Source organism: Oreochromis niloticus, linkage group LG10, assembly GCF_001858045.2.
Source record: "Oreochromis niloticus isolate F11D_XX linkage group LG10, O_niloticus_UMD_NMBU, whole genome shotgun sequence".
Classification (NCBI taxonomy): Eukaryota; Metazoa; Chordata; class Actinopteri; order Cichliformes; family Cichlidae; genus Oreochromis; species Oreochromis niloticus.
Window position 1 is genome coordinate 20,490,665 of NC_031975.2, and position 25,437 is coordinate 20,516,101.

Below are 25,437 nucleotides of genomic sequence, written 5' to 3' on the forward strand. Positions count from 1 at the left end.
TCTTGATCTCAGTAAATGAGTAACAGAATGTCTTTATTCTGCATTCACTTCCTGTCAGTATGTACGCTTTAGTTTGAAATCAAAAGCAGAATAAGAACGGGTACTTTGACAAAAACAAAAAAAGATCAACCAGATTGAAGTCTGTGGTTAAAAGAAAAACAGCCCGTTCAACATCACAGTGGAAGAGAATTCATGGCACGACTTACCGGCCATGGAAGCTTGATTACATACACGGACACCTTAATTTTTTTAATGGCATGAACTGGGATACTGGACTGAACCCCTACATTTATTTTTGTTTAGTTTAGTTAATTCTGGCTATAGTATTCATATAAAAAACATAAACAGAAGAAAAAACAGGAAAAGTGTAGGTACCATCCTAACACTCCATGTGTGATATATAAACACAATATGAAATAATCTTAAATTTTACATACTATATACATAATATACCTGAACAGTTGTATGTATTAGTTAAACACTTATTGAGACCTACTCCTTTTTTACAAAAAAAAGAGGGTTATTCTCACCTTAAACAACAAAAATGAAGACAAAGCTTCATAAGAACACATTGAAAGAACTCAATCACTGAGAGGAACATTTCCTATATTCATTCAGTTTGTTTTTTGTCAGCTGGTCTGTGAAGTTATGTACTGATGTAATATTTTTTTCCACTTTGTCTGTACAATTGTTCCACACGCTAACTCCTGTGACTGTAATGCTGTGATATTATACATTAGTCCTCATTAGCGGTTTGCTGAACACGCGGATTCCTCTCAGGTGATGATGCTTTGGTCTTAATTGAAATGACTCAGTAGAAAATTCTCTGTACATCTTTAAAGCTCAGTTCAAGTGAAAACAGACAGGCTAAAGGGGCCACACCCACAAAAGCCCACACATGTGTGAGTAATACGGCGACTCACAGGAGCCACCATTGTCTGACATTCACCTCATGCAGGTAACGTCACACACAGTGTCTGCTGACTCAGTTGTGAACAAACCTCGAGGTTTTTTAAATCTTTTCTCTTTGATCTTAACCACTTAAATTGTGTTTCTATAGAATCCCTCCACATGTTTTTTGTATCATTATCTCCAGTAATAACTGCAGAAAGTAGGCTAAAAATAAAAAATCCGTTATTAAAGAGAGCATTAAACAAATCCTTTGAAGGTCATTGGTGTGTTTTCAGTCAGGGAAGAGCTTTGCCTTCACATAAAAACATCTGACATGAGCCTGTGCCTGAAGCCGGCGCCGCTGTCTTCTCCTTCTTCGCTGGGGTCGCCGTTCAGGGAGTACAGCCCCGGCCGCTGCTTGTGCTTCTTCTTGTGGCCTGTCACGTTTGGTTGAAAGAGGCGGCTTATTGAATGCAGGCCCTTGGAGCGATCCGGGAACAAATCCAGCTCCTCTTTCTCATACAGGGCCCTATCCTGTGCCGGCTGGGGTTTGGGCTTACAAAGCATCTCTCTCACAGACTCAGAAATGTCTTTGCTGAGATAGTGGTAGGCCTTCTTGCCATAGTTGTCCCTGATGCTTATGTTGGCTTCGTACTCCTTCACCAGTATGCCAATGATATAGTGGTTGTCATGCAATGCAGCAATGTGCAAAGGAGTGTATCCCCCATGTGTTTTTGCATTGATGTCAATGTGAACCCCTCCTTGCCTGGCTGTTTCGATAATCTTCACAAGCATGTCGCTTTCCCCGGTTTTGGCTGCCCAGTGCAGAGCAGTGAACCCTGACATGAAGTCCTTCTTCTCGGCCAGCTGGTTGTCTCTGAGCAGCAGGCCGTAAACCTGGGTCCAGTGGCCGGCGGCGCAATTGACAAGCCACTGATGCTCTGAGTGCTCCAGGGGAACCACAGAGGGAATCCTGGTGTCTTTGTGCTCCTCTGATGCCTTGGTGCTCTTCGCTGCCCTCCTTAGCTGGGGTGAGCTGGTGCTGCCGCCCCTCTCCGCCGAAGGCATCCTTCTTTTGTCCCTGAAAGCATTCGTTTTTGGGTGTTCTTCGGGTTCATCTGGGTCAGGCGTAAGTTTGTTTCTCTTGTCCCTGAAAGCATCCGTTTTTGGGTGTTTTTCGGGTTCATCTGGGTCAGGCGTAAGTTTGTTTCTCTTGTCCCTGAAAGCATCCGTTTTTGGGTATTCTTCGGGTTCATCTGGGTCAGGCGTAAGTTTGTTTCTCTTGTCCCTGAAAGCATCCGTTTTTGGGTGTTCTTTGGGTTCATCTGGGTCAGGCTTAAGTTTGTGGATCTCCACTTTAGTTGCGCTGGGGGGCATCCTCAGAGGCAAGGCATATGGCTTGCTCTTTACAGGCGCATTTGAGCAGTTAATTCCCTTTCTATCCTGCTGCTGGACATCAACATTCAGTGACCTTTTAAGTCGTACACTTGCAAATTTGCTCCTTTGCAGTGCCATCTGTATGGGAGAAAGCAGTTCTGTGGGATGGTCACTACTTTCACTTGCCTCTTCCTGATCAGGTTCAGTAACAGCTGATTGTACACCTCCCTGATCCTCAGAGCTTCCAGCCTGCGCAGGTGGGCGCTGCTGCTCACCTGTCAGCGGGATCTTTTCATTTTCAGGCTTTTCCACATGGATCTTTGGACTTTCCAACAAATGCTGATAGGTTTTCCGCAAGACAACATAGCGTTCGCCGTCGATTTCTTTCACAAACGCTACATTGTTGACAAAAGTCTTGAAAATCTCCCTATTACGTTCTCTTTCTTCGGAATCCGCGGTGTCCACCGACCCTCTGAACTTATCAACCAAGTCGGATTTCTTCACTCTTCCACCCTCCGCTACCAGCAAAGACAGGATGGATTCTTGTGTCAAAATCATTATTAAAGCTGTGAAAGAAAAAAGCGAAAGCTCCAAAAGCTCCTTACAGCTGCGCGGTGTGTTACACCTTTATCCGTGTGACGGCACAGACCGCTTTACCTGGACGCTCGCTCTCCTCCCCACACCTGGAGGAGGCTCTTTCCGGGGAAAGTGAGGACGTGGACAATTTGAATAATGTATGTACATATTTTACTATGAACAAAGTAGTTCAACATTCTTATTGTTGATTTAACATTCGGTAAATCAACAATATAGACCTCAGTAAAATAAAACAAAAAGCATACTTAAAGCATACATACATAAATGATAAGGAGAAAATATTTGGCAATTAGGCTAAAAAATATTGGATTAGGCTCACATGAGGTGTTGAAATGTAGGTACTGTACTCAAAAACACGAAATGTTTGTAATAAGGATTATACTTTATATTCAAGGGTTATACTTCAACACTGAGACATTGAAAATATTACACTTTAAATAATATTAATCATAATAATGATAATAAAGTAAAAAATAAATAATAATAATAATAATAATAATAATAATAATATACAAACTAATGCAGCCACATTAAAAAAAGTAATTTTCCCCTTTTCAAGAAAAGCAAACAAACAAAATAAGTTGTTGTAAACAATGGTGACAATGGAATTTAAAGATTAAAATAATAAATAAATAAATTAATAAATCATTGTGGTTACAATCTAATTACATATATTTTATAATGAAATGTGGGCTCATTATTTCTTTTTTGTATTTTGAAAATGTCATACAGGTTATATAATCTGTTACCATCACTGACTGTAAATAAAAGATGGACATAGCAACCGTGACCTCACCCATCTGATTGGAATCATCATTGTTGTGGCTGTGGCTGTTGTGGCCATCCTATCCTATCTTGTTGACTGCATCGGGCTAATAAATTGCTGCAATTTTACACCACAAAACTGAACCAAAGACTTCTTTGATTGTCTGTACCTTGCAGCGAGCCGTAGTATTTGTCAGATAATTTCATTAAAATTTGTAAAAGGCACCACCACATACGATTTGATATCGCCAGGTTAGTTTTGTTCCTATATATCTTATATCTTCATCATAATGTTGTTCTAGAATAAACATTACAACTGGTCAGTCATGTTGTGTGAACATTCAGTTAGCACTAACCAAGAAGTTAACTAAATCTATGAAAAACTATCCCAAGCAAACCAGGATGAGGAACCTAAATTTGGCTAACAGCAAACCTAACTTTATTATTTAATTGCATTAATTATTAAGGAAAACACTTGAAATGCTTAACATTTGTTTCAGAAGGGATTTTTATATAAACAAAGGGATTTTTTTTGTCGTTTCTCATCACAGTCGTCAAGCTATGACATCACATCAGCATTGTGGACCAACATTATTATAATGATCCAGGAACACCACCAACATGGTCATACAACACATCACTATCACGGCAGACTGTCCCTGTCAATCAGACAGCCACACACCTAACTCCAGTATCCACGTGGATGAGTTATGCATCTCCCCAATGAAGGGGGGCACTATCCATAGAGGCCAAAAGCATTTTTGTACCAGCCTTTTAAAATGCTGCTTAGTCACTTTAACTTCTTTTAATTCTTCCAGTATGCGCTCTTGAGATCCCCAAAGACACCGTGCAACTCTTTCTATTTCTCCTGATAAAGTTGGGCACTTTAACATGAACATTGTAATTAATACAGACTTACTCATCGAGCGAGCTACAAGTGGCCACTGGAAGAACTGCAGTTTGTGGCATGTGTGAGCTTGACTTTTGCGTACTGGAGGTTTGCCACTTAGTTCTTTGGAAATCCTAATTATTGCAACGGTATTTTACAACTTAACCACTGCTCTTACTCGTGATAGTAATACCATTCATTTATCTGGAACAAAGCCAATTTGATATACACACATGAGCACACATACAAGATACATATTCTATTTTTTGCGTGACAGACAACAGAAAAATATTGAAAATTGAGACATCACATCACGTGACGGATTGCTCCAACTCTCTGATTGGCTGATCTGCATTCTAGTAAACTCAATCTCTGATCTAATTAGCTTAATTTAAATATGAATGCCATGTTTTGACTGGCATCCAAATGATTAGGTATTTTTTTTAATGATATCCACCTCTGACTGACACATATTTCTGCTGCTCGCTCCTGTCCTGGCTTGCAGAATGTGCAACATGACATTCCTGCAGCGATTGAGAAAGCTGGCCATATTGAAAACGTATATGTCACAACCAAAGATGTCAACTATGCTTGGGATAGTTCACGCTCGACTTTAACTAAGGTATAAATATTTATTCTTATATCGCCTGGAAACTCTTTAGTGCTTAATACAAACTACATAGCAACCATCTTTTGTAGTTCACTTTGATAATCAATATAATGAAAAGCTACTTAAAATAGCTTTCTTTATCTGAAAATAGCGAAAATGTGGAATGTGCGTACGCATGCGCAAAGAGTGCTCCATCAAACAGCCGTTAAGTACTGTAATAACCGACTCTCTCACCCTTTCGCTTATATATAAATTAGTTTATAAAAAATAAAAATAACTGTTGTTCTTTTACACTAGTACCGTTTTCCGTCTGAATCTTAAAAGCGAATGAAAAACTCTGTAGCGTGTCTGAGCGAAGCAGAACCGAAGTAGCAGGGAGTCCTCTCGTCGCCTAGCTTAGCGCCCTCCCTGCCCAGTTCAGCTGCTCCTCTCCGCCTTGTGTCCCTCTCTTCCTATCACTGTCAGCTCGGCTCAGTCAGTAGTTTAGCAGGCTAGTACGGAGACACAAGGGCTGCTCCCTTTCGCCTCTGCTCGGTCTGCTTCAGCACACCAACACCATACATTCCGCACCATGGCTGCCACGGACGTTGACGTGTTTTCGGTAAGCAAATGCTATCCGGAGCTCCTTGTTTTTTTTCCCTTCTGTTTTCTAGGAGCAGTAAACATTGCAAGTGCAGCTACGGGCACACTTGGCTGTGATTAGTAAAAGTGTGTGTTAGCTGCTGTGTATGTGTGGGTATGTATGTAGCTAAGCCTCCCCCGCTTTTGGAGCCTGGATTGTGGGCTCAGGCGAGATGGTGGGAGTGATTTCGGTGATGGTGACTGTGTTTTTCCCAGTTAGGGCAAATTAAGTACGCTACAGTAGCTGACTATTTTTTAATGTCGTGCCGTGTAATGCATTTTTTTCTCTTCGGTTGCGTTTACACGCGTGGACGCGTTGCTGAATATATGGGTGTAGCGTATGGCATCATTAAACTATTTACTGTTGAGATTATTAGAAAATTAAGGAAACACTGCATGGCGGTTGCAATGTTTATCACAGTAAGGCATGTACACTGGCTAGCCAGTGGATAAAATTACTACTTGAAGACTCCTTTAGGTGTATTAATCGCAGTGATGAGTAATAAATACACTTGTGTTTTTCTTCCTTAGACTCAAAATGTTATGTTTAAAGCCATGGGTATGTCAGTTCATGACACTGCTTTGTACAGTGGCACAGTAGCAGGCTGGGCAGAGTAGTATCAGTTGAGGGTGGAATGCATCCTGGATTACATCCATAGTAACATTCCATGTTGTCATTCAGGTGTGACTCTGTAGGTACAGTGAAGTGGCGCAAAACATATCTGTAAATTCACACAAAGTCACACGACAAAGAATGGGTGAGTGTATGAATGATGTTAGTAATAATGGTGATGATGATGTTGTAGTAAAGTGGCAAATGAATGGGAGAAGGTGATTAACTTTTTTGGCAGATGCCTGAAAAGATCTCTGTGTTAGGCTGTAAGCAGAGCTGACTTGCAGGGATAAAGAGATTAAGGACACACTCCCGGCCACTCCTACCACTTATTGATGCAACACATGTCTGCGAAGAAAAGGAGAGGATCCAGAAATAAAGAGAGGATATTGCACTCCTCGCATTTCTTAAATTAGGAAGGTATCCAGGAATGGGGGCTCAGAGCCCAGTGGAAGTTTCCAAAATGTCTCTTTTGGAATACGAAATTTAGAGGATTGATTAATGAGAAAAATGCTGAGAATGCAGCGAAACAGGCCGGTGTTGGCAGCAACGCAGCTGTCTAACATCCTGAACTAAGTGAGACCACATTGAACAAACTGACCTGCTGGCCTGGCAGTTTGTGTAAAGAGAGTACTGTTTAATTACACACAGCTATTGATAGAGATGTGTGCTTTGTTGGATTGTTTTTCCACGTCAGCCCCATCCAGTGGAGCCTGTAGCGCTGGGATAACTTTCTAGGCCGGATCCACATGAAGTGATCAATACAAGCCAACTGCCTAACAATGTGTGTTGTTCTCGATTATTGATTGCATTAGAGTGTGTAGCATAAAAATAATGATGTTCATTTTAATTTGGATCCAATAAAAAAAAAAAAGGCCTGAGCGTATGCGGCAAGTACAGTGTTTACTGACCCTGAAGAGTATTGTCTCTCCCGTGAGGACTGCATGCGTGAAATGAAATTAGCTCCATAAAGTGCTTAAAGCCAAGAGATGTGGAGTAAGGACTCAAGCAGGCAAGCAGGCAGGCCCTTGCTCTTTTAAAAGCTTATTTAACTTGTGCTTACAATGTCTCTATACAGCTGGTGCTCTAGTTGCACATGCATTTGTTAATGAAACACATCCTGGAACAAGAAGGAACACGCCTGTATCACGTTGTTTAGGTCAAAGTGTGGATCAAGTTTACCGCCATCAGCGTTGTAAGCTGTATATAGAACTTGTGGGGCTTAAACGGCCTTCAGGCAAGCTTGTCAAACCTGGTAAATTGGATGAATCATGACATCCAAGCTGCAGCCTCAGCTGTGATGAGTCAATATCTGTCTCCCAATTCTTTATATACTGAGGTTAAAATTGCAAAATAATGTCAGCACAGGCTGAATGAGGATTGCCATGTATGTAGCTCAGTTATTTTCTTGGTTATCAGTGAAATGTAACAAAGTGTGGTCCACAATGACCAGTTGAACTGGATAGACTGGCGGCTAGACATGCTCCCATACCTACAGCTCATCTGATATACGAGACTGTACGCTGATATGTCTGGATGTAGAAAAAGATTCTCCGGCTGAGTTGTGCACCCTGCAGCACATGCAGCAGGGTACACACCGCAGCTGAGCAGACAGCATGGATATGAGCAGTGTGTTCATGTTGAGATGCTAATGGGTTAGTAAACCACAATGCTGCAAAGTTATTTTCCCTTTCTAGTGTAACTCGCATATTGTATTTGAGTAGCAGTTTAAACATTTGCAGAACAAGCGAAAGATCCCAAGTTCCATCCCAGGAGGAAACGCAAATGCCTTTGGGCTTGTGTCAGTAAGGATGTCCGGTGTAAAAACTCTGCCAAATTAAACGTGCGGAGCTACCCGCTGTGGTGATCCCTTGTGAATAGAGGAGCAGCCAAAAGTAGCTGTTGCATTTATACGTTATGATGTCCAGTACATCAATATTGTGATATTTATTCCTTAAAAGTTCGAATTGGCATCAGCTCCAAGCATCAGAGAGCCCTGATTTAGAGGTCTTATTTCCTTCACATGCAGTATCAGTTTTTTCCTCTTGTGAGAAATGTTTGTAGATCATGTTTTCTAAATCAAATTTTTGTTCTTCTCTATGGAATTTGGTCCAGATTTATATTTGTGTTCTTTAAAATTAAGTCAACCATCAGCTCATTAACCTAGAACTAATTTGGCCAGTGTTGGCAGAGTGGACGGTAAAACAGAAGGTAGGGTCTCTCCAGTTTCATCAGTAAATACCAATAAGAAAGGCAGGAAAAGAGAAAACTGCGTTAAGGTAGATTCTTAAGTCAAAATCATATTTACGCATGGACTGTGCAGTCAGTTGCTCCTTTTCCTTTTAGATGACTAGCCAAAACAAGCTCTTACTTCATTCAAAATTAGCACACAAAGCAAATTACATATTTTACGTCCTGGAGTTTTTCTTCCCTGGGATCCACATTTTTGAATTAAATCAACTTTGAAGTATCAACCAGAAGTATTCAACAATGTGTTTGCTAGTTAGTATAAGATCTTAAAACAAGAAGGCATATATTGTACTTAGCATGCATGGGTGAGAGTAAAGCTAATCCAATCTATGCCATTTTTACCTCTGACCTACAAAACTTTGCCTTTGTGGCTGATAGGATAAGTTAAAAAAAACATACTTTCTTCTTTTCTAATGGTAACGAACCCCCATAAAGATAAGTATGCTGTGCATCTGTCTCGTAAAATGGTTCCTGTCTCAACTTCCCATCTGTCACTCCTTTTTTTTTTTTTCCCTTTTGTCTTTCCTGTTGGGCATGGATGAGTGGTGAGGCTCAGTAGTAATGTAGGCATGTTCATGAGCGTGGGGCAGGTTATAATAACATAAAAGACATAAGGAGGCACACGTCATTCAAATCTCAACCGTCAACATTTTTACCATTACAACATCGCTGCCAGCACGGGCAGCTGTTGAGAACCGGTGGAGCAGTACACGGGAGCAAAAATCTATAGGTGTGGTTCGACCTGACAGAAACGCAAAAACACCTCACTCAGCATTTCATGCTTGTTGACGTGGAATAAGATGCAAAAATATTTGTAACGTAATTTATAAAGTGCGTTATTGATTTCAAAAGTGTGACATGTTAGTACTGTGTACTGGAGAGGCAGTTTGAAAGAAGTAGAGTTACACTTTCATGAACTTACACGGCTCTCATTGGACAGGAAACGCCAGTCAGCAGCCACTTCAGCTAAAGAGTGATAAATGTATGCGTGTGTGGGTTTGTCACTGAGGCTGTCCTGTGGTCTCCTCCCTTCACAGATGCTAAGTCAAATCGAGCCCAAAGTGTGACAAGAAGCCCCCAAAATGTCATTTGCGCTTTCATTACCTGCAAAAGCTTAATACAGTATATACAGTTTGAATCACAGTAAAAGTCATTTCATTTCATGCCACATTCAAGTGGATGAATTCCATCTTTGCTAACAGACAAACTATATCTAAACAAATTTTACACCAAGGTGTTAAAGTAGTAGTAGTAACACACAAACATGAGCTGCAGCTGTGTGTTTGTGTGTGTCTCAGTCTGTGTGGTTGCTGCTGTCTGTCAGGTGGAGGTTCACTGAGGCAGACACCAGTCAGCCGGGGATGTAGACCAGAAGGCTGGAAGACAGCTGAAAAGAGGGGAAAAGAAGATGGCTAGAGAGGGAGGGGCCAACTGATGGCCGGTGACCGAGTGTTTCTGTGGACTGATGGGCACATGAAACCGAGCTTGGTTTTTGCCTGAGTTTATATCAGGTCAGATCCGAATCACATATTTATTAGAATGTTTGAAAAAATGATCTCACGGCTTGCTTGGTTAGAGCCCAGAAATTCACTGAATATCTACAGCTTTGTAGCACTGAGTTGCATTTTTAAAGACTGATGGTGTCAGGGGAAAGGACTAGCTTGGATAAGAGCGGCAGACGAGCAGTATTTTGGTCCCTGATTAAGTGATCCCGTGCAGAGGTTCATTATTTTATAGCTTAAACAATCATAACTAAACATGTGGCAGAATATACAATGAAAATGGTTACACAGAATTTAGGGTTGCAGTGCAGGATACACATACTACAGAACAAACTGAGATTAGAGCTTTTCTTTTAGTTTTTGCACAGGTTTTATTTAAAAAAACGTATCACAACTCTTTTTGGGTGACCCAGTAGACCATGCAGATGTGACGGTGAGGACCTTGAAACTGATTACCTTTAATTACCTTTACTTGTGCCAGTCTTTTTGTTTCACATCGGATTTTCATCTGCAACGATAATAAAAGGCTTTAGTAACTCGGCTAGCTTCAAGCGAGCAGCATTGTGACCTAGCCCATATTGTTTGTGGCTCATTTCACTTGGAGCCACCTGGGGCCTCTTCTGTGCAACCATTTCCTGGTGGCCTGGGAACTGTGTTGTCTCTTCACCCTGAGACAGTTAACCAGAAGCTTTTCATTCCTGACATACTTTGTGCCGCTGCTTTTCTCTTCTTCCGAGCTAGCTCGGGTGGGTGGGTGGACAGTCAGATACCTCATAGTTTCCCTAACTGTTCTTGTCTTTTGGTTATACATCCTGTATTTGCTGATGGGTGTTATTATATTCTCGACATCAAATCTAAATGGACCAGAAAGCAAAAAAAAGAGGCAGGTTTATTTTTAGATATGTCATGTTGTTAAAGAAATCCAGTTGGCTTGAATTACATAGGGTGAAAAGAATGTATAGTGAACTAGGCAATCCTTTAACGCCTCCCTGAAAAATACCAAAGATGGAGAAATGTTTAACATACTTTGCATAAGTGAAATCTATCATAAATCTATATTAAATCCATAATCTTTAATATAAATCTATATTAACAATAAAATGTGCAGTGTTTTGGCAGCTGAAATTTTGAGGTATTCACAAATTAAAGTGCTTTATTTAACACATTATTATTTAGTTCTGCAACATCTTGCACTCACTGCAATAAATGAGTTTCTTATCAAGTCATCTAACTCTCTATTTGAGCTATTTCTGCGCTGTTTTTCTTTTTGAGAAATTTAATGTTATTGGAGCCCATTTTTATTTTTCAAACTTCTTTGATTCGTTGAGTTTTTACTTACAGTGGAGTACTTGCACATGGCTGGATAGTCGTTTTACTGCACTAAGGAAACTGAGTGCTTCCTCCTGCAGTCAGTCCAGTGCATACACTTACACATTCAGCCAGTCGAGTGACAGCTTGGGGAGTTTGTGTCCACGTCTGCAGTTCTGTGCTGTCTTCTCCTAAAAGATAACACTCTTGGTCAGGCCTGGGCGCTCATTTTGCAGCAGCCATTCACGGGCTCCATCTGCTTCTTCTGTGTCGCTCACTTACACACAAAAATCATGTGCTACTGACAGCATGATTAGGTTCAGTGTAGGAGGTCAACCCAAAATGATCCAGAGTGAGTCAGAATTCTTGTTGTTTTTCTGAATTTTAGTTTCACCATTGTGGTTTAGTAAGTTTGGAGGAATATCCACAGAAGCAGGTTTACAAGTTTAAAAAAAACAAACAAACCCTCCTTAAGTTTAGCTGTGCTCTAAAGGTCTAGAAAAGTATTAAATAGGAACAGTGGGCTTGAAGAAGTACGCTTACAAACTAAAGTACACATTTTCAGAATTTAAAGTACAAAAAAACATTCAGTGTTTATGGAAAAGCAGCACGCAAGCCTTTATTTATAATTTCCTGGATAAATAGAGGCTTATGTAAATTTTTAACTGTTTCGGTTACAGGCACAGTATCATAGTCTGCTCCCTTCCCCTCTATCTGAACATCTCTACCTGGCTTCATTCATTCAGCAGGCTGACTACCACAGAGAAGCATTAATGTTGTTTGACAAGGTCTGAGTTTACAGCGAAGAACAAAGAAAGAATGGCCACAGCCTCTTCCTCTCATTCATCTCTGTGAACCTGAAACCGACTCCTGCAAATGTTGCAGTTATTCATTGCTTTTTTTCTTTCAAAGCGACTTACAATATACGTATTCAGACTTAAGAACAAGAGCTGGATAAACTGTATAAACTGCTCAAACTGGAAATCGAAGATGATTAGGGAGCTACAGTGCACACGACTGAAACCGGCTTTATCCCTTATTTTAGCATACTAATATATTCAGTCTGTCATGCACCTATTACAATGCACAATTATTGTGCTATTGCTTCTTTCACATTTATAAATACAATGTTTAATTAATAAATTCAGAACGACATGTAATGAGGGGCGTTTCTGTCTGTTGCTGTGGGGATTGCAGTGAAATTGATGTCTTTGTTTAGCAGGTTTTTTTCAATAAACATCAGTGCATTTTAAAACATCTAAATAATATTCATATTATCAATGCATACAGGATATTTATTACTTTTAACACATGCTAGTGTAGTATAGTAATCTCCCCAATGTGCTGCAGCTCAGCTCAGTATTGCCTATCTCAGCTCATGTTGGATTACTCCAGCTGTGTTGCCTGACACATTAAGCCCTGTTTCTCGTTCAACCCCCCCCGAAACCTCTGAACACACACAAACACACACACACACACTTCCCAGCTTGTATTATGCAGTTCAGTTAGGTTTAAAATTCATCTTCTGTGTATTCGGAGCCTGCCTCCACCTCTCAGTTCAGTATTGTTGGCTGTGCTCTGCTCTCAGCTGCCTGTGCTTGGTGACTTCAGCCTTCAAGTATGCAGTCCTTCGTGGCTCAGCCAGATGAGATCGGGTGGCCCTATTCATCTCAAGGTGCTGGCCCTCTTCTACAGCTTTAACTCTCTTCTTCGGCTGAGATTGGTTAAATGAGCTAGATCAAATGTGGGAAAAAAGGTTACAACCCTCCTTTTTTTTTCTGGTGGTTTTTAGTTTGTCGTGCATTGCTAACTTTTGTGTTTTAGGTTATATACTTCCGTGGCCATTTCTTTGGGCATCTGTGGGCATCTTACTTTACCTCTGCAATGGGGAGAGAATTTAATCAGAAGTCAAAGCACTCGATTTACTGTTCGATCTATGTCACCAATGGTCATGAGCTTTGAGAAATGACTGAAAGAGCAAGATCACTGATACAAGCTGCTGAAATATCCCCGTGATCCTAAACGGTGAGATGAGTCAGTTGAGCTGATTTAGCCTTCTCATAAGGATGCCCTGTGGGTACTTCTTTGTAGAGGCGCACAATGCACCTCCAGCAGGGCGGAGGTTCGAAGTACAGGGATTAAATCTCCCAGCTGCTCTTGAAGTGGCAGGGGATCCCACAGATCAAACCTGACGAAGGTGTTGCAGATAAGGCAGCCCGGGTGCCTCTTCTGTACCTGCTGTTATTGTCCCACTATTACCGATATATTTCTATTAGTGTGTTATAGCTGATATATTGATCATGAGCTTGTTTGGAGAACAGATGGACTGGTGGAGTTCTGAAATGTTCACATTGGGGTTTTCTATAAAACAAGCTGCTAACTTGCATCTTGCATGTTTTCAAGTGCCTCATTCCATTTTCCATACAAATATAATCACTTCCTTCCTCTGTCTGTTAAAGCATGTCTGTCCTCTTTGTGCTTCTGAGTGATTATTCTTGAAGCTCATCCTCACTGCAGGCACCGATTACCTAACTCATAATGTGCGGGGTGATGGATTTTACATGTGCAGATTGAGCAGAAGGTCTTTGATGTTTCCTCGCATTGGAATGTGAGCGCTTCAGTATCTGTGCCATCCTGTTCTGAATAATGACTCGGCCATGTGTTTTCCTGACATCCGCCAGACTTCTGATGGATTTTTTTTTTTTTGTGTCCCGTAGAATGAAGAGAAGCGTAACCTCAGTTTGGGTGGCCATGTTGGGTTTGACAGCCTCCCTGAGCAGCTGGTCAGCAAATCGGTCACACAGGGTTTTTGTTTCAACATCCTATGTGTAGGTGAGTATCGGACAGAGAATGTGTAACTACTGTACATTTCTCCAGAGTCCCTCTGGCCCTCAGGTAGATTTACTTTGGACTGAGTGACATGTTTAGCTACAAAGATAAATAACAAACAGCAGCACTGTGTTGTATTTCTTGACATGAACGTAATACACTGGCTTACACTTCTGTTACAGCAATAAAAATCGATGTCTGAAAGCTGATGAAGTACTCCCAAGTGACGCTAACGCACTCTCTCTTTCTCCGTCTCCCTCTCTGCTTCCAACTGTTCGCAGGGGAGACTGGTATCGGAAAGTCGACATTAATGAACACGCTCTTTAACACCATGTTTGAGAATGAAGAGGCGAGCCATTACCAGAACGGCGTGTATCTGCGGCCTCGAACATATGACCTGCAAGAAAGCAACGTCCGCCTCAAACTGACCATCGTTGACACGGTTGGCTTCGGCGATCAGATCAACAAAGAGGATAGGTTAGCTAAGTGCACACACATTCAGCTCAGAGTGCCTCACAAAGTATCCAGACCTGCTTGTTACCCAATGGTGCGCATGGAGTCTAAACTGACCCACAGCCCAGGGTACCATGGGTAACCAGCAACAAGAACTAACAATGGTGATCACAAATATATCTCTGCGTTATCCCATAAGCCAAAAGCAGAAGTAAAAAAAAAAGCTAATCCACTGTGATTTCCTTTGGTCTGTTGTAAAAGCAGATTTCCCTGTAAGTATTTCCCCAAAAATCTGCCCGCTGCAAAATGACATTGACACATTTTTAATGAAAAGATGCTTACGTAGGCAAACGAGTGACCCAGACACACAAACCACTGTCAGTCCAGACTTCTGCACATTTTATCGTGTCTCCGAAGGGCGAAATTGAAGGAAGTTGGAGAAATAAAGAGGAAATTGTTGATTTGTTTATTTTAACATTCAGCTGTGGAATGAAGTGTACTTGTTGTGGCCTAGCCAGCAAGCAGCACTCTCACGCTCTTTGATAGCAGCTTTCTCTGCTATCTCTGCTATCAAAGAGCGTGATACGTTTATACCAAAATGGCGAAGGACAGAGCCTGCAGAGCTTCAAAAGGTCACAGTTTGTGCATTCCTCAGAGAAGATTGAAGATGGATGTGAAGTGAGAGGACAGATGACTGTAAATATGTTGCTGGCTGAGGGAATGGAATACATTTTTTTTTTCTTTTTTACTTATGTGTCACTTTTGAGTTGTAAAACATCAGTTAAGTGGGACATCCGGAGTTGAACAGTCAACAAGATGGTGTAATTTTTTCAGGTATTTGTCATGTTTAGCAAAGATGAACTTGGAAAAACTTGGAATTGCTGGCTTTAGGGCAGAGAGTTTGTAGAAATCACATTCAAGCCCTTAGATTAAACGTAACAGAACTGTGTCACGATTTTCCATCTTTAGTGTTAGACTGCATCTTTCCAGAGCACACAAGGGAACTGCTTCCTATTAATTCTAAAAGAAACAAAACAGCTATGTCCTTATAGCCCTGTTTTTTGGGCTTGTTTCTCAGAGTTTGTTGTTTTCTAAAGACAAAATTTCATCGTTATCACTTTTACTTTTGCAGACACATGTTAAACATGAGCATCTGGGTTGCATTTTGGTCACTCTGAGGCACTGTGAAGTCTGTGTGACTGAATATGGATTCAGGAGGTGTTAAAGATGTTTGACACTGCTTGCAGTTGTTTTCAAGCATGTCTACTATTCAGAGCAAGAAAAACATACAGTGTCTGAGTTGGTTGTGCAGTGTCCAAATATAACAGCATGAGATAAACAAAGGAATTCGTCTGGAGACATCTGTTCAATACAAACAAATTTACTGAACATCTCATATATAGATGATCATAATTGTAGAGCTATATAGCCAGAAAATGACAAGTGTTGATGTGAGAACCAGACTACGACTGTGTGATTTTTATCTACTATGATTAACGAACCAACAGTTCACTTAGTTTTTTTATTTAAGCATGTGGCTTCCTTCTAATGGTTTTCTTCTCATCTTCCCAAATGAAACGAGTTAAAGCTGCAGACTCAAATAAACAAGTCTGGTGTGAATGTGATTCAAAGCATCACAGTGAGGCTGGTCACCGGCCTTTGTGGTTAAAAGATTGAAAACAGCTTGTAGAAACCAACTGTATTGGAGCAATAACCAACAAAAATGTGTTATTTTGATGAAATGCAAGTAACATTTTCTGACATTTAGCTGTATAGTCAAGTAGCTGTGAGCGGGTGGTGTAGCATTAAAGGCACTCCCCATTTCTCCTGTCCTTTCTCGCAAATGCTCGAGGAGAAAAGGCTGTAAAGATGACGATGTGTTACTTTGTGTTCGTGCCCTTCACTGATTTACTGGTGACACTTACAAGCTCCGAAAGCGGTCACAGCTCTGTGAGAGAGAGGACGCGATGTTTTCTGCAGCCTCTTTGATTAGTTTCAACTGGACCTTCCATAAGCTGAACACAAATTTCATGCAGCACTAAGCTGTGCAACTCTAAGCTGAGATCTTGGCATTGAATCAGATCACACAGTTAGTGAAAACATATCTGTGTCTTTTCCTTTCCCTGTGAAAAGTCCCCTTTCCCTTTTCATATTCATTACCAGCGCATGAATAAGAAGACAAATATTTAGCTTTGACCCACAGACATAAATCCTAACGGTTTCTCTTTTCTCCCCTCCTCTCTCCACAGTTACAAACCCATTGTTGACTACATTGACACTCAGTTTGAAAACTATCTCCAGGAAGAGCTGAAGATCAAACGCTCGCTGTTTAACTACCACGACACCAGGATCCACATCTGCCTTTATTTCATTGCCCCGACAGGACACTCCCTCAAGTCCCTGGACCTCGTTACTATGAAAAAACTGGACAGCAAGGTACGCACATGTGACACACAAGCATGCATCTGTGTTTTCCCTCTGGAAAAATGCAAGTGTGTTTGAATAATATTAGTCTGAAATCAGACTTCCCTTTCCGTGTGACTGGTTTGAATTTCACTGAAACGAGGACATCCCTGATCTGCCTACCAGGGTGTGGACTCTGTGCCCCACAAGAGAAGAGTAAAGTTAAAACAAAAATGTTCCAGTGACTATGCAAGTTTCCATTTCATCTTTTAGGATTTCAAGAAGAGTTCACATGGCTGTCTTTAGGCTGAACTTATTTGGCCATTTCTGTGGAAAAGGATTAATGGTTTGAACTGTAATAGTCCTGATTTGGGGAAAGAGAAGCTCTCCATGAATAGTTTTACACCTAAAAAGCCAGCATAGTGAAAACATTTGATTTGGTGTTTTAAGGGACAGATTCGTAGTTATAAAAAAGAGATTTATGTCAGTTTAAACTACTCTGCTTCCAATACATCAGCATCACAACCCTCTAATTCACTCTGACATTGAGTTTGGTATATGTTTGCAGGTCAGCACACAGCTGTACACCAGTCAATAGTCAGATTCAGGAACACATTGATTTGTGGCTATTTTCATTGTTATTGTGAGTATTACTGCACAGATTATTGCTCCATGGATCTATGATTTGCTGTATGTGATGAGTGTATCTCACTGGAGATGCAGTCGTTGGGATTGCCTTCATTAAATAACAAATGGAAAAAAAAATCTCATCAAAACAGCACTTGGGGCAAAGAAGGGGAAAGGGGCGGAGTCACTGTGGTGTACATAGACAAGCCAGATAAGTCAGTTTATGGTCAAAGTAGGAGCCATTTGTATTTATTATTTTGTTATTTATATTTTCATTGTATTAAGTGGGTATTGTCTGTTTATTATCTGTTTATTTTGTCATTTTATTCCTGTTTTCATAGTTTATTAAAAACAATTATTAAAAGCCAGGGAGGTTAGCTTTACGACATTATGAAGCAGACAAAACCCAGAGGAGAGTGAATGACAGTGAAAGAGGAGATTTGTATTTTCAGCTCTGCAGGAGCTCGTTTAACTTTAAAGCTGTGAGGCAGTAAACTCACACACGAGTTGTCACATTTCACTTACAAAGCTTTATGTGGAAGCCATAAGCCATTTGTTGTTTTCTGTTGTGAATTTGTATGAGATTGCACCAAAACAATACACTGTAAGGTTCAGCAATCAAATTTTATTTGATCATTCAGATTGATCTGCAGTGGTTGCGATTAGTTTTTCAGTCTATATAACTTCTAATGGCACTGCTGTAGAGTAGATGAAGTGGTAGCTTTGTCTCTGTTTGTTTCTGTTGGTGCAGTGATAATAAATCCAGAATAAAGCAGATGGTCAGCTTGTGACCAACCCTGCTGGCTTTCCCCTGCCAACAATCAAGCCATCTCTGCCAGAAGTCTCTCGATACTCTTCAAAATAAAAACTAGATACCTCAGCCAAATGCCGCTCTACAGGGACACTTAATAGTTTTATGGCATCAGAAAAAGTGTATAAATAATTTATGCAACGGCTCTTAACTCAGTCCTCAGCTTTCAGGAACAAATTTGATTCAGTATATTAAACCCTTTCTTAAAAACCCAAGGGTTTATTCTTTTCTTTTCGAAGTACTTTGTTATTACAAAATTAAGCCAGTGCTTCTGGTATTTTTACTAAAACTATCCTTTAGGGATACAAGAGTACTAACCTAACCTGTGAAGGAAGCTACGAGAACTTTAGAAAAGGACAGAAATCCAAATTTAGGACTCTCCTTGCTGTGAAACAATGGCGTTGACCACCGAGCCCGTGTGCTGTCTTAATGTGCCAACAGAACGATCAAAACCTGGCACACTATGTTTGCCAACTGTCTCCTTATACCACCCAAATGAGTACAGTGAACACAGCCAAGCCATGGCCTCTGCTTTGAATTATCCAACTTACCTGAGCTAAATATACTGTAGCAGAGCAGCTACCACAGCCTAAACTTTATGTAGATCCATATGATTAACATTTTCTTTCTTTTGATTCTCCAGTGTAACAATCAGAGACATTTTATATATACACTTTTTTGCACAGGTTCACAAAGTGTTTCCGGTTTAAACCGGAAGAAATGTAGGCTTTATTTTTTTATCCTTAATGAATTACACAATTCAGAACCCACCAGTGAGACTGCGGGTGTTCACGATGAGTACCACTCTGACCTCAGTGGCTCTGTCCCAGCAATTTTTCCACAATGTGCAGTGTGTTTGCTGTTGTATCTGAAAACAAGCCAATGTTGAGTAACTGCAATGTGGAAGTGACACTACTGTGTTTTACAGGGCAGATGGACTTTATGTGTGCAAGGTTCTCTTTCTAGATAGATTTGGAGGCAACCTTTAAGACCCCTGCAAACCAAACAATATTCAGCCTTTGCACATTTATGAGATTTCTGTCTTATTTCATGTTTATGGGCTCTGGATATCTGGAGGGTGACCACAGAAAGTGCATACTTTGTTTTGCACAAACCAAGACAAAAAAACAAATAGCTTTAACAGAATGCTTCAACAAAATTATTTTATGTTTATGCATTCAGTTTATTATACCAGTTAGTTTTCAACAGATTACAGTCGCATTTACAGCCTAAAATCTACTTCTTAAACATGCAGAACCAAGAAAATGGCTTTTTTTAAAAAAACATCCCAGTAGCTGGAAATTGTTATGTTTTTTTTATGGCTCGATAAATCAGGGCTATGTGTTTTTAATATCAAATTTAATGCAGAGACATATCCTTGTCAAAGAAAGCATCATTACAGTGTGTGTAAATCTTAAGTTGTATCTGGAAATGAAAAAGATAAATGAACTGTCCCCTCTGACAGATAGCGTTGTCACAGGAAAAACCAGGGTAGGAGACCAGAAACAGCTTTTTGCCCTTAGTCTGTGTATTTTTTTCTGTCTAACCCAGACAATGGTGTTTTTCTTGTTGACAGATCAGCCCTCCCCACACAAGGCACAGTAAAGTAAAATGTGGTTTTTTGGTAAATGAAGGCAGGAAGAGAGATAGGAGTCTGAAAGGAGTGTCGTTTGTTTTAAATTAAGGTTTTTACTCTTTTTGTTAACGGATGGGAAACTTTGCTACTTTAACTTTTTAAATTTAAGAGTGTAAAGGAGCGAGTTTATTGAGGTTATTCGGTGAAAGGATTCATGCCTCCCAATTAACTTTAAGAATACCTTTTTAATTTGCGATGTAATCCACTGTCACATGGCTAGGTTAGGTTCCATTTTGCTGTTTTTGGTTATACCGTTTTTCCTGTTTGTGGCAGATGAGATGTTTTCCAAGGTAAAAATGGAGGGAGAGACTTGATGAAGCGTTACTGAAAGGACACATACATGCTGGGGTTCTAAAAGTAATAAGCAGTTGGCTTCCTGACTCCTGTAGTGCCGTTTTCCCACATGAGCTTTGCACAGTGTCGGCACAATCAGGTCAGGGCATTGTCCGCTCCTTACATATAGCACACAGTGGTACTGAAAATACTCGGTTTGGTTCAGGAGAAGCCGCTGCCTGAGTAGGTTGTGCATGGGACAGGACACGTCATGCTGCCCACTTACCGTGAGTCCTGCAGACCATGCCTACGCTGTTCTCACATCAGTGCTGTGTGACATTATCCACAGTTTGTAGTGGCAGCTTGCAGGTTTGAGATCTTTTAAACCCGTATCTGAGTCTGTGAGACATTTGTTGTGTTCCTGCTTTTCATGCCATCAGGTATTGTTTAGGCTTGCACAGCATGCTTGAAAACATCTTGCTAAACATCTATTTTTATATTTGTAGATTCATTGCGACTTTCCCAGAATCTTCTTATCCAGCAGTGTCCATAAATCAGATAAAAAAAATCAGGAAATACTCCAGAGCGTCCCCAGAGTCATCATGTATTTATTTTTTCTTTAAAAAAATAAACACATGATGATTGAAACTAATCTATTATGAGAGGCATGCAATAAGTAATTTATCATAGCAGTGTTATAGCTCTAAACAAATCCAGCCTTTAAAAAAGGTGACTAATTGACTCCACAGCAGCATTGTACATCAATTTCTTGTTCACCAAAGCTCACAAATTACAGGAACTTCATTATGAAAACTGAGTTAAGCAGCCCATTATCCCCACAATTATGTAACACAAATGATAATAATGGGATCCATTCATATTAGGTGTTTTCATATTGTTTTGTAAGCGTTTTCATTACTAAGGCTCAGACTGTATCAGCATGGTTTCACCTGCACACTCAGAGATATTTCCCTGTATAACATTAAATGACAAAATGCCAAAAATATTGGGCTGTTTTTTCAGGGATTCTCTTTCCTGTGAACTGCTTTAATGTGATCACAGCTGGCGCTCCTCGTCCCTCAGAACAAACATTAACTGTTTGGGAATGATCTTTGGTCAGCTGGGAAAACTCAGTTGTGGGAAGCGAGCAAATATAACACCGAGATTAGTTAAATTAGTTGGTTAAATAAGGGTTAAAACCTGATACTGGCCACCCCGCTGCAAATTAATGAGCCAACAAAGTATGATGAGATTCAAATTTGAATTTTAACAAGCTCTGACTCATGCTCTAAGGCGCGCTGTGGAATTGCTGAGTGGATCTGTGGGAGTCCTGCCCATCTTCCCAGTTGGTGATCTGGGAAATGCAGCCGTACAGAGGAATGCAGACAAACTGTGTGTTTATTTCTTCACATCTGCTGCTGATTGTAGATGGAGCCGAGTTTGTTTTCATAATCACTGTTTGTTTTATTTATCAGTCGGGGTTCTGATTGGGCTTATTTGCTATTCAGTTAACTGTGCGTGGTCTTATAGATGCGCTACACAGCTGTTTAAAACCGCAATATATTTAATGTAGCTTTAATTTTTTTTTAAACAGTGTTTGCTCATGATGGTTAGATGGCAATTGCTGTAATCTGTCATGATCTGAAAACATTTGGGTGTTTCCTGTGCATCCTTTTGTTTTGTCATGTCAACAATTAAACCAGGTAAACCAGATGCTTCCATAATGTAACACTAAACGTCTTTACATTATCATTTTTGGAAGACTCCACCACATTAGCAACAACAGTGCAGTGCACCACATATTTAATAACTATGTCACTTTTTTTTTGTCATTATTTCTGCAGGTCAACATAATTCCCATCATTGCCAAAGCGGACACAATCTCCAAGAGCGAGCTTCATAAATTCAAAATAAAGATAATGAGCGAGCTGGTGAGCAACGGCGTCCAGATATATCAGTTCCCAACAGATGACGAAACTGTCAGTGAGATCAATGCCTCCATGAATGTAAGTAACATTTTTGGCAAAAAACAAAACAAAACAAAAAGTTAAAATACTTTGTTTTGATGACGGTAACACATGCTTTGACTAAAACACCAGAAATAAAGAGTCAATGTTTCAATGCAGATGAATTACAGTCTTACATTTTTCACTGTATACTTTGTAAAATATTTATAATATTTGCAAACACTAGCCAACCGTGGGTATGTAGCTATATACAAGGATCATATGTTGTTGGACCCACTGATTGCACTGATTTGCACTTTTCTATTCTTCTTTTTAGTTCTTGTTACGAACTAAAAAGAAGTTCTGCACTAGTCTGCCTATGCAAGCATAACCATAACAAGCACTCTGAGTGCACAAACCTGTGCCAAGGGAGCTCACTCTCTGGGCCTTATTTACTTTTAAGGGAACAGTATTGTATTTTGTATATAAACTTAATGGAGGAGTAGGTAATGGATAAAATGTATTGATTTATAAATAACTGGGTATGAATAACTTGAGCGTATTGTATAATATTTTACTGAAGTATACTTCTATCCAACTAATCAGCTCATTTTCTTTCTCTTCGTAATGCTTTCTTTAAAGATATAACACATTTTGGGGTCAGTGTGAAAGAAAGGCGGATGTGAAATTCGTGAGGTCAGAGGTCAAATGTTACATGATATTTGGATGCAAACTATTATGTGATTTTTGGAATCCCCATATATCAGTATCACTTGTCAATACAGACAAACACAGTATATTTTAAGCGTAGTTTAAAAGATAAAAAGCATTTTATGAAAGTTTGACCTTACTTGACCTTGAAGAAGAGGTCAGAGGTCCAAAGTAACGTGATATTTAGATTCACCATATATCAGTACCTATATGCCCATATGTTGCTAATACAAACAGTAGCAGTAAGAAACATAATTTTAAATAGCTCTGTATTATCACTTTGACCTTCACGACTCCACTCTACAGTCCTACAAAGTTTGATCAGAATTCATGCAAGACTTTTAGAGTTGGTGTGTTTGCAGACAGAATGAGAAAACTGAATGCACACACATGCAAGCGCTACCAAAAATGTAACCTCCTTGGTGTAGGTAAAAATTTTAAAAAGTGTGTAAACTTTATGATATTACTCCAACTTACGTTTCATCTTACAAGTAGGATTATAATTAAACGTATGCTGCAGACTTTTGCTGAAGCATCAGACACAAGTGCATTTTCAGGAGAATATCTGTCTATTTTTAGATCAGATTTCATTATGCCTCTCATGTATAATCATAATGTTTAAACACACACCCACGCATGTACAAAAATGGTGAACAAGACAGCATTTGGTTCTCCGAGGCACTGTCCTTGTACAGTATCCCAGTCTATTCATAGTTGGTTACATCAGCACCCACACTCGCCAGCTTGCTGGTTCCTCTGAGCTGTAACCAGCCAGCTGGTTTCAACTCGCCATCTAATTTTTGAGGTAGCGTGTCAGGCATGTTTCCCCTGCGATGCCTCCTCACTGTTGGTCTTAATGAAGCATAGTAGCTCCGAGAGCAATAATAAAGCGTGTGTGTTTAATCACTTCAACAAAATGGGTCTCCCATCTGAGCCGCAGTTGGGAGACCCATTTTGTTTTAAAACGTGAAACCGATCACTGGTGCAGCTCATATGTAAACATGGTTACGCTTTGCACTGGTGTGGTTTGGTTGTGAAGGATAAGAGAGCGTTGTAGTACAATTTACACCACAGCCGACTGAAAATCGACTTGTTCTGTGAAGAATAAAAAAAATCTCTTTAGGGAGTGTACCCTGGTCCCCTGCTTATTGCACCCGTAAGAACTTTTTTTGTAAAAAGCTTTTTGACACTGATCTGTTTTTCTGTGCAGGCCCATCTGCCATTTGCTGTAGTCGGGAGTGTGGAAGAGGTCAAAGTGGGGAACAAAGCAGTGAGGGCCAGACAGTACCCTTGGGGTGTCGTTCAAGGTGAGAAATGCTGACAAGAAATGTAACCACAATATGTTGTGTTTGTATTTTACAATCAAATAGCTGGTTTATTAAAGGATCATTTCTTGTTTGACAAAAATAAAGTGTTTTTTTTTTTCTTGTAATATACCACATATTATATATCCTCAGTCAGAGAAAATGGTTATATTCCATAAAGTACTTTTTAATCACAACTAGTCACAACAGGCAATGTTTTTTTCCGGTCCTTTGTCCAGTGTTGGTGAGCCTATGCAAATTAATAGCTGACAGGAGTGGCACCCTGTGTGCTCTTCTGCTGCTGTAGTCCATCTGCTTCAAGGTTGCAGGGTGTTCAAAGATGCTCTTCTGCATTGTAGTAAATGATTATTAGTTTTGCCTTGCTATCAGTTCAGAGAAGTCTGGTCACTCCCCTCTGACCTCTGACATCAGCAAGGCCTTTTCTTCTAGAGCACTGCTAGTCATCAGATATTTCCTCTTTTTTGAACCATTCTCTGTAAACTCTAGAGATGCCTCTGTGGGGAAAAATCCCTGTAGATCAGCAGTTTCTGAATTACTCAGCCAGCCACTCTGGGATCAAAAACCATGCCACATTCAAAGTTGCCTAAGTGACCTTTCTTCCCCTTTCTGATGCTCTTGTCTGAATTTCAGCAGGTCATCTTGACCTTGTCTCTTTGCCTAAAAGTTCTAAGTTGTAATTGGCTAATTAGGCATTTGCATTATTGAGCGGTTGAATAGGTGTACCTAATGTGTGACAGGTGACTGTTTGGGATATTGGCACTTAAAAAATCTTGGAAACGCTGAACTGTTGTACAGTTGCTGTTATGCTGTTTTATAAGTTTGCTTGATTTTCTTGTTTTTGCTGGGCTGTGAATGTGGCTGAAAGTGGTCATGTGGGATTTTTACCTTTTGTTTATTTTTATATATCTGAGGAAGTAGGTGACTCAGTGTCCTTGTGCCTGTGTTTGGGTGTTCGTGTGGATGTTTTGCCATCTTAAAAGTCATACCAGGCAGTAACAGG

General features: G+C 40.2%; 2 protein-coding genes across 5 annotated transcripts in view; one reads left to right on the top strand and one right to left on the bottom strand.

Moving 5' to 3' along the window:
• sowahaa (sosondowah ankyrin repeat domain family member Aa) lies at positions 1–2,984 on the bottom strand. Its single transcript, XM_005452564.4, has one exon. It carries the CDS (start codon positions 2,824–2,826, stop codon positions 1,207–1,209), a length of 1,620 nt encoding a protein of 539 aa, XP_005452621.1. The 5' UTR covers positions 2,827–2,984; the 3' UTR covers positions 1–1,206.
• A 2,434-nt stretch (positions 2,985–5,418) lies between these two features.
• The window catches only part of septin8a (septin 8a), a 35,575-nt gene continuing 15,556 nt past the window's right edge, over positions 5,419–25,437 (top strand). For 2 of the 4 annotated variants that reach the window (XM_005452562.4, XM_019363935.2), the window contains exons 1-6: positions 5,701–5,730; positions 14,141–14,255; positions 14,534–14,729; positions 16,955–17,141; positions 22,300–22,461; positions 24,323–24,419. In XM_005452562.4, the coding sequence (XP_005452619.2) occupies positions 5,701–5,730; positions 14,141–14,255; positions 14,534–14,729; positions 16,955–17,141; positions 22,300–22,461; positions 24,323–24,419 (787 nt within the window). Of the gene's footprint in view, positions 5,731–14,140; positions 14,256–14,533; positions 14,730–16,954; positions 17,142–22,299; positions 22,462–24,322; positions 24,420–25,437 lie in introns of all 4 variants that reach the window. The other 2 variants (XM_025910770.1, XM_025910771.1) reach the window with 2 other exon arrangements.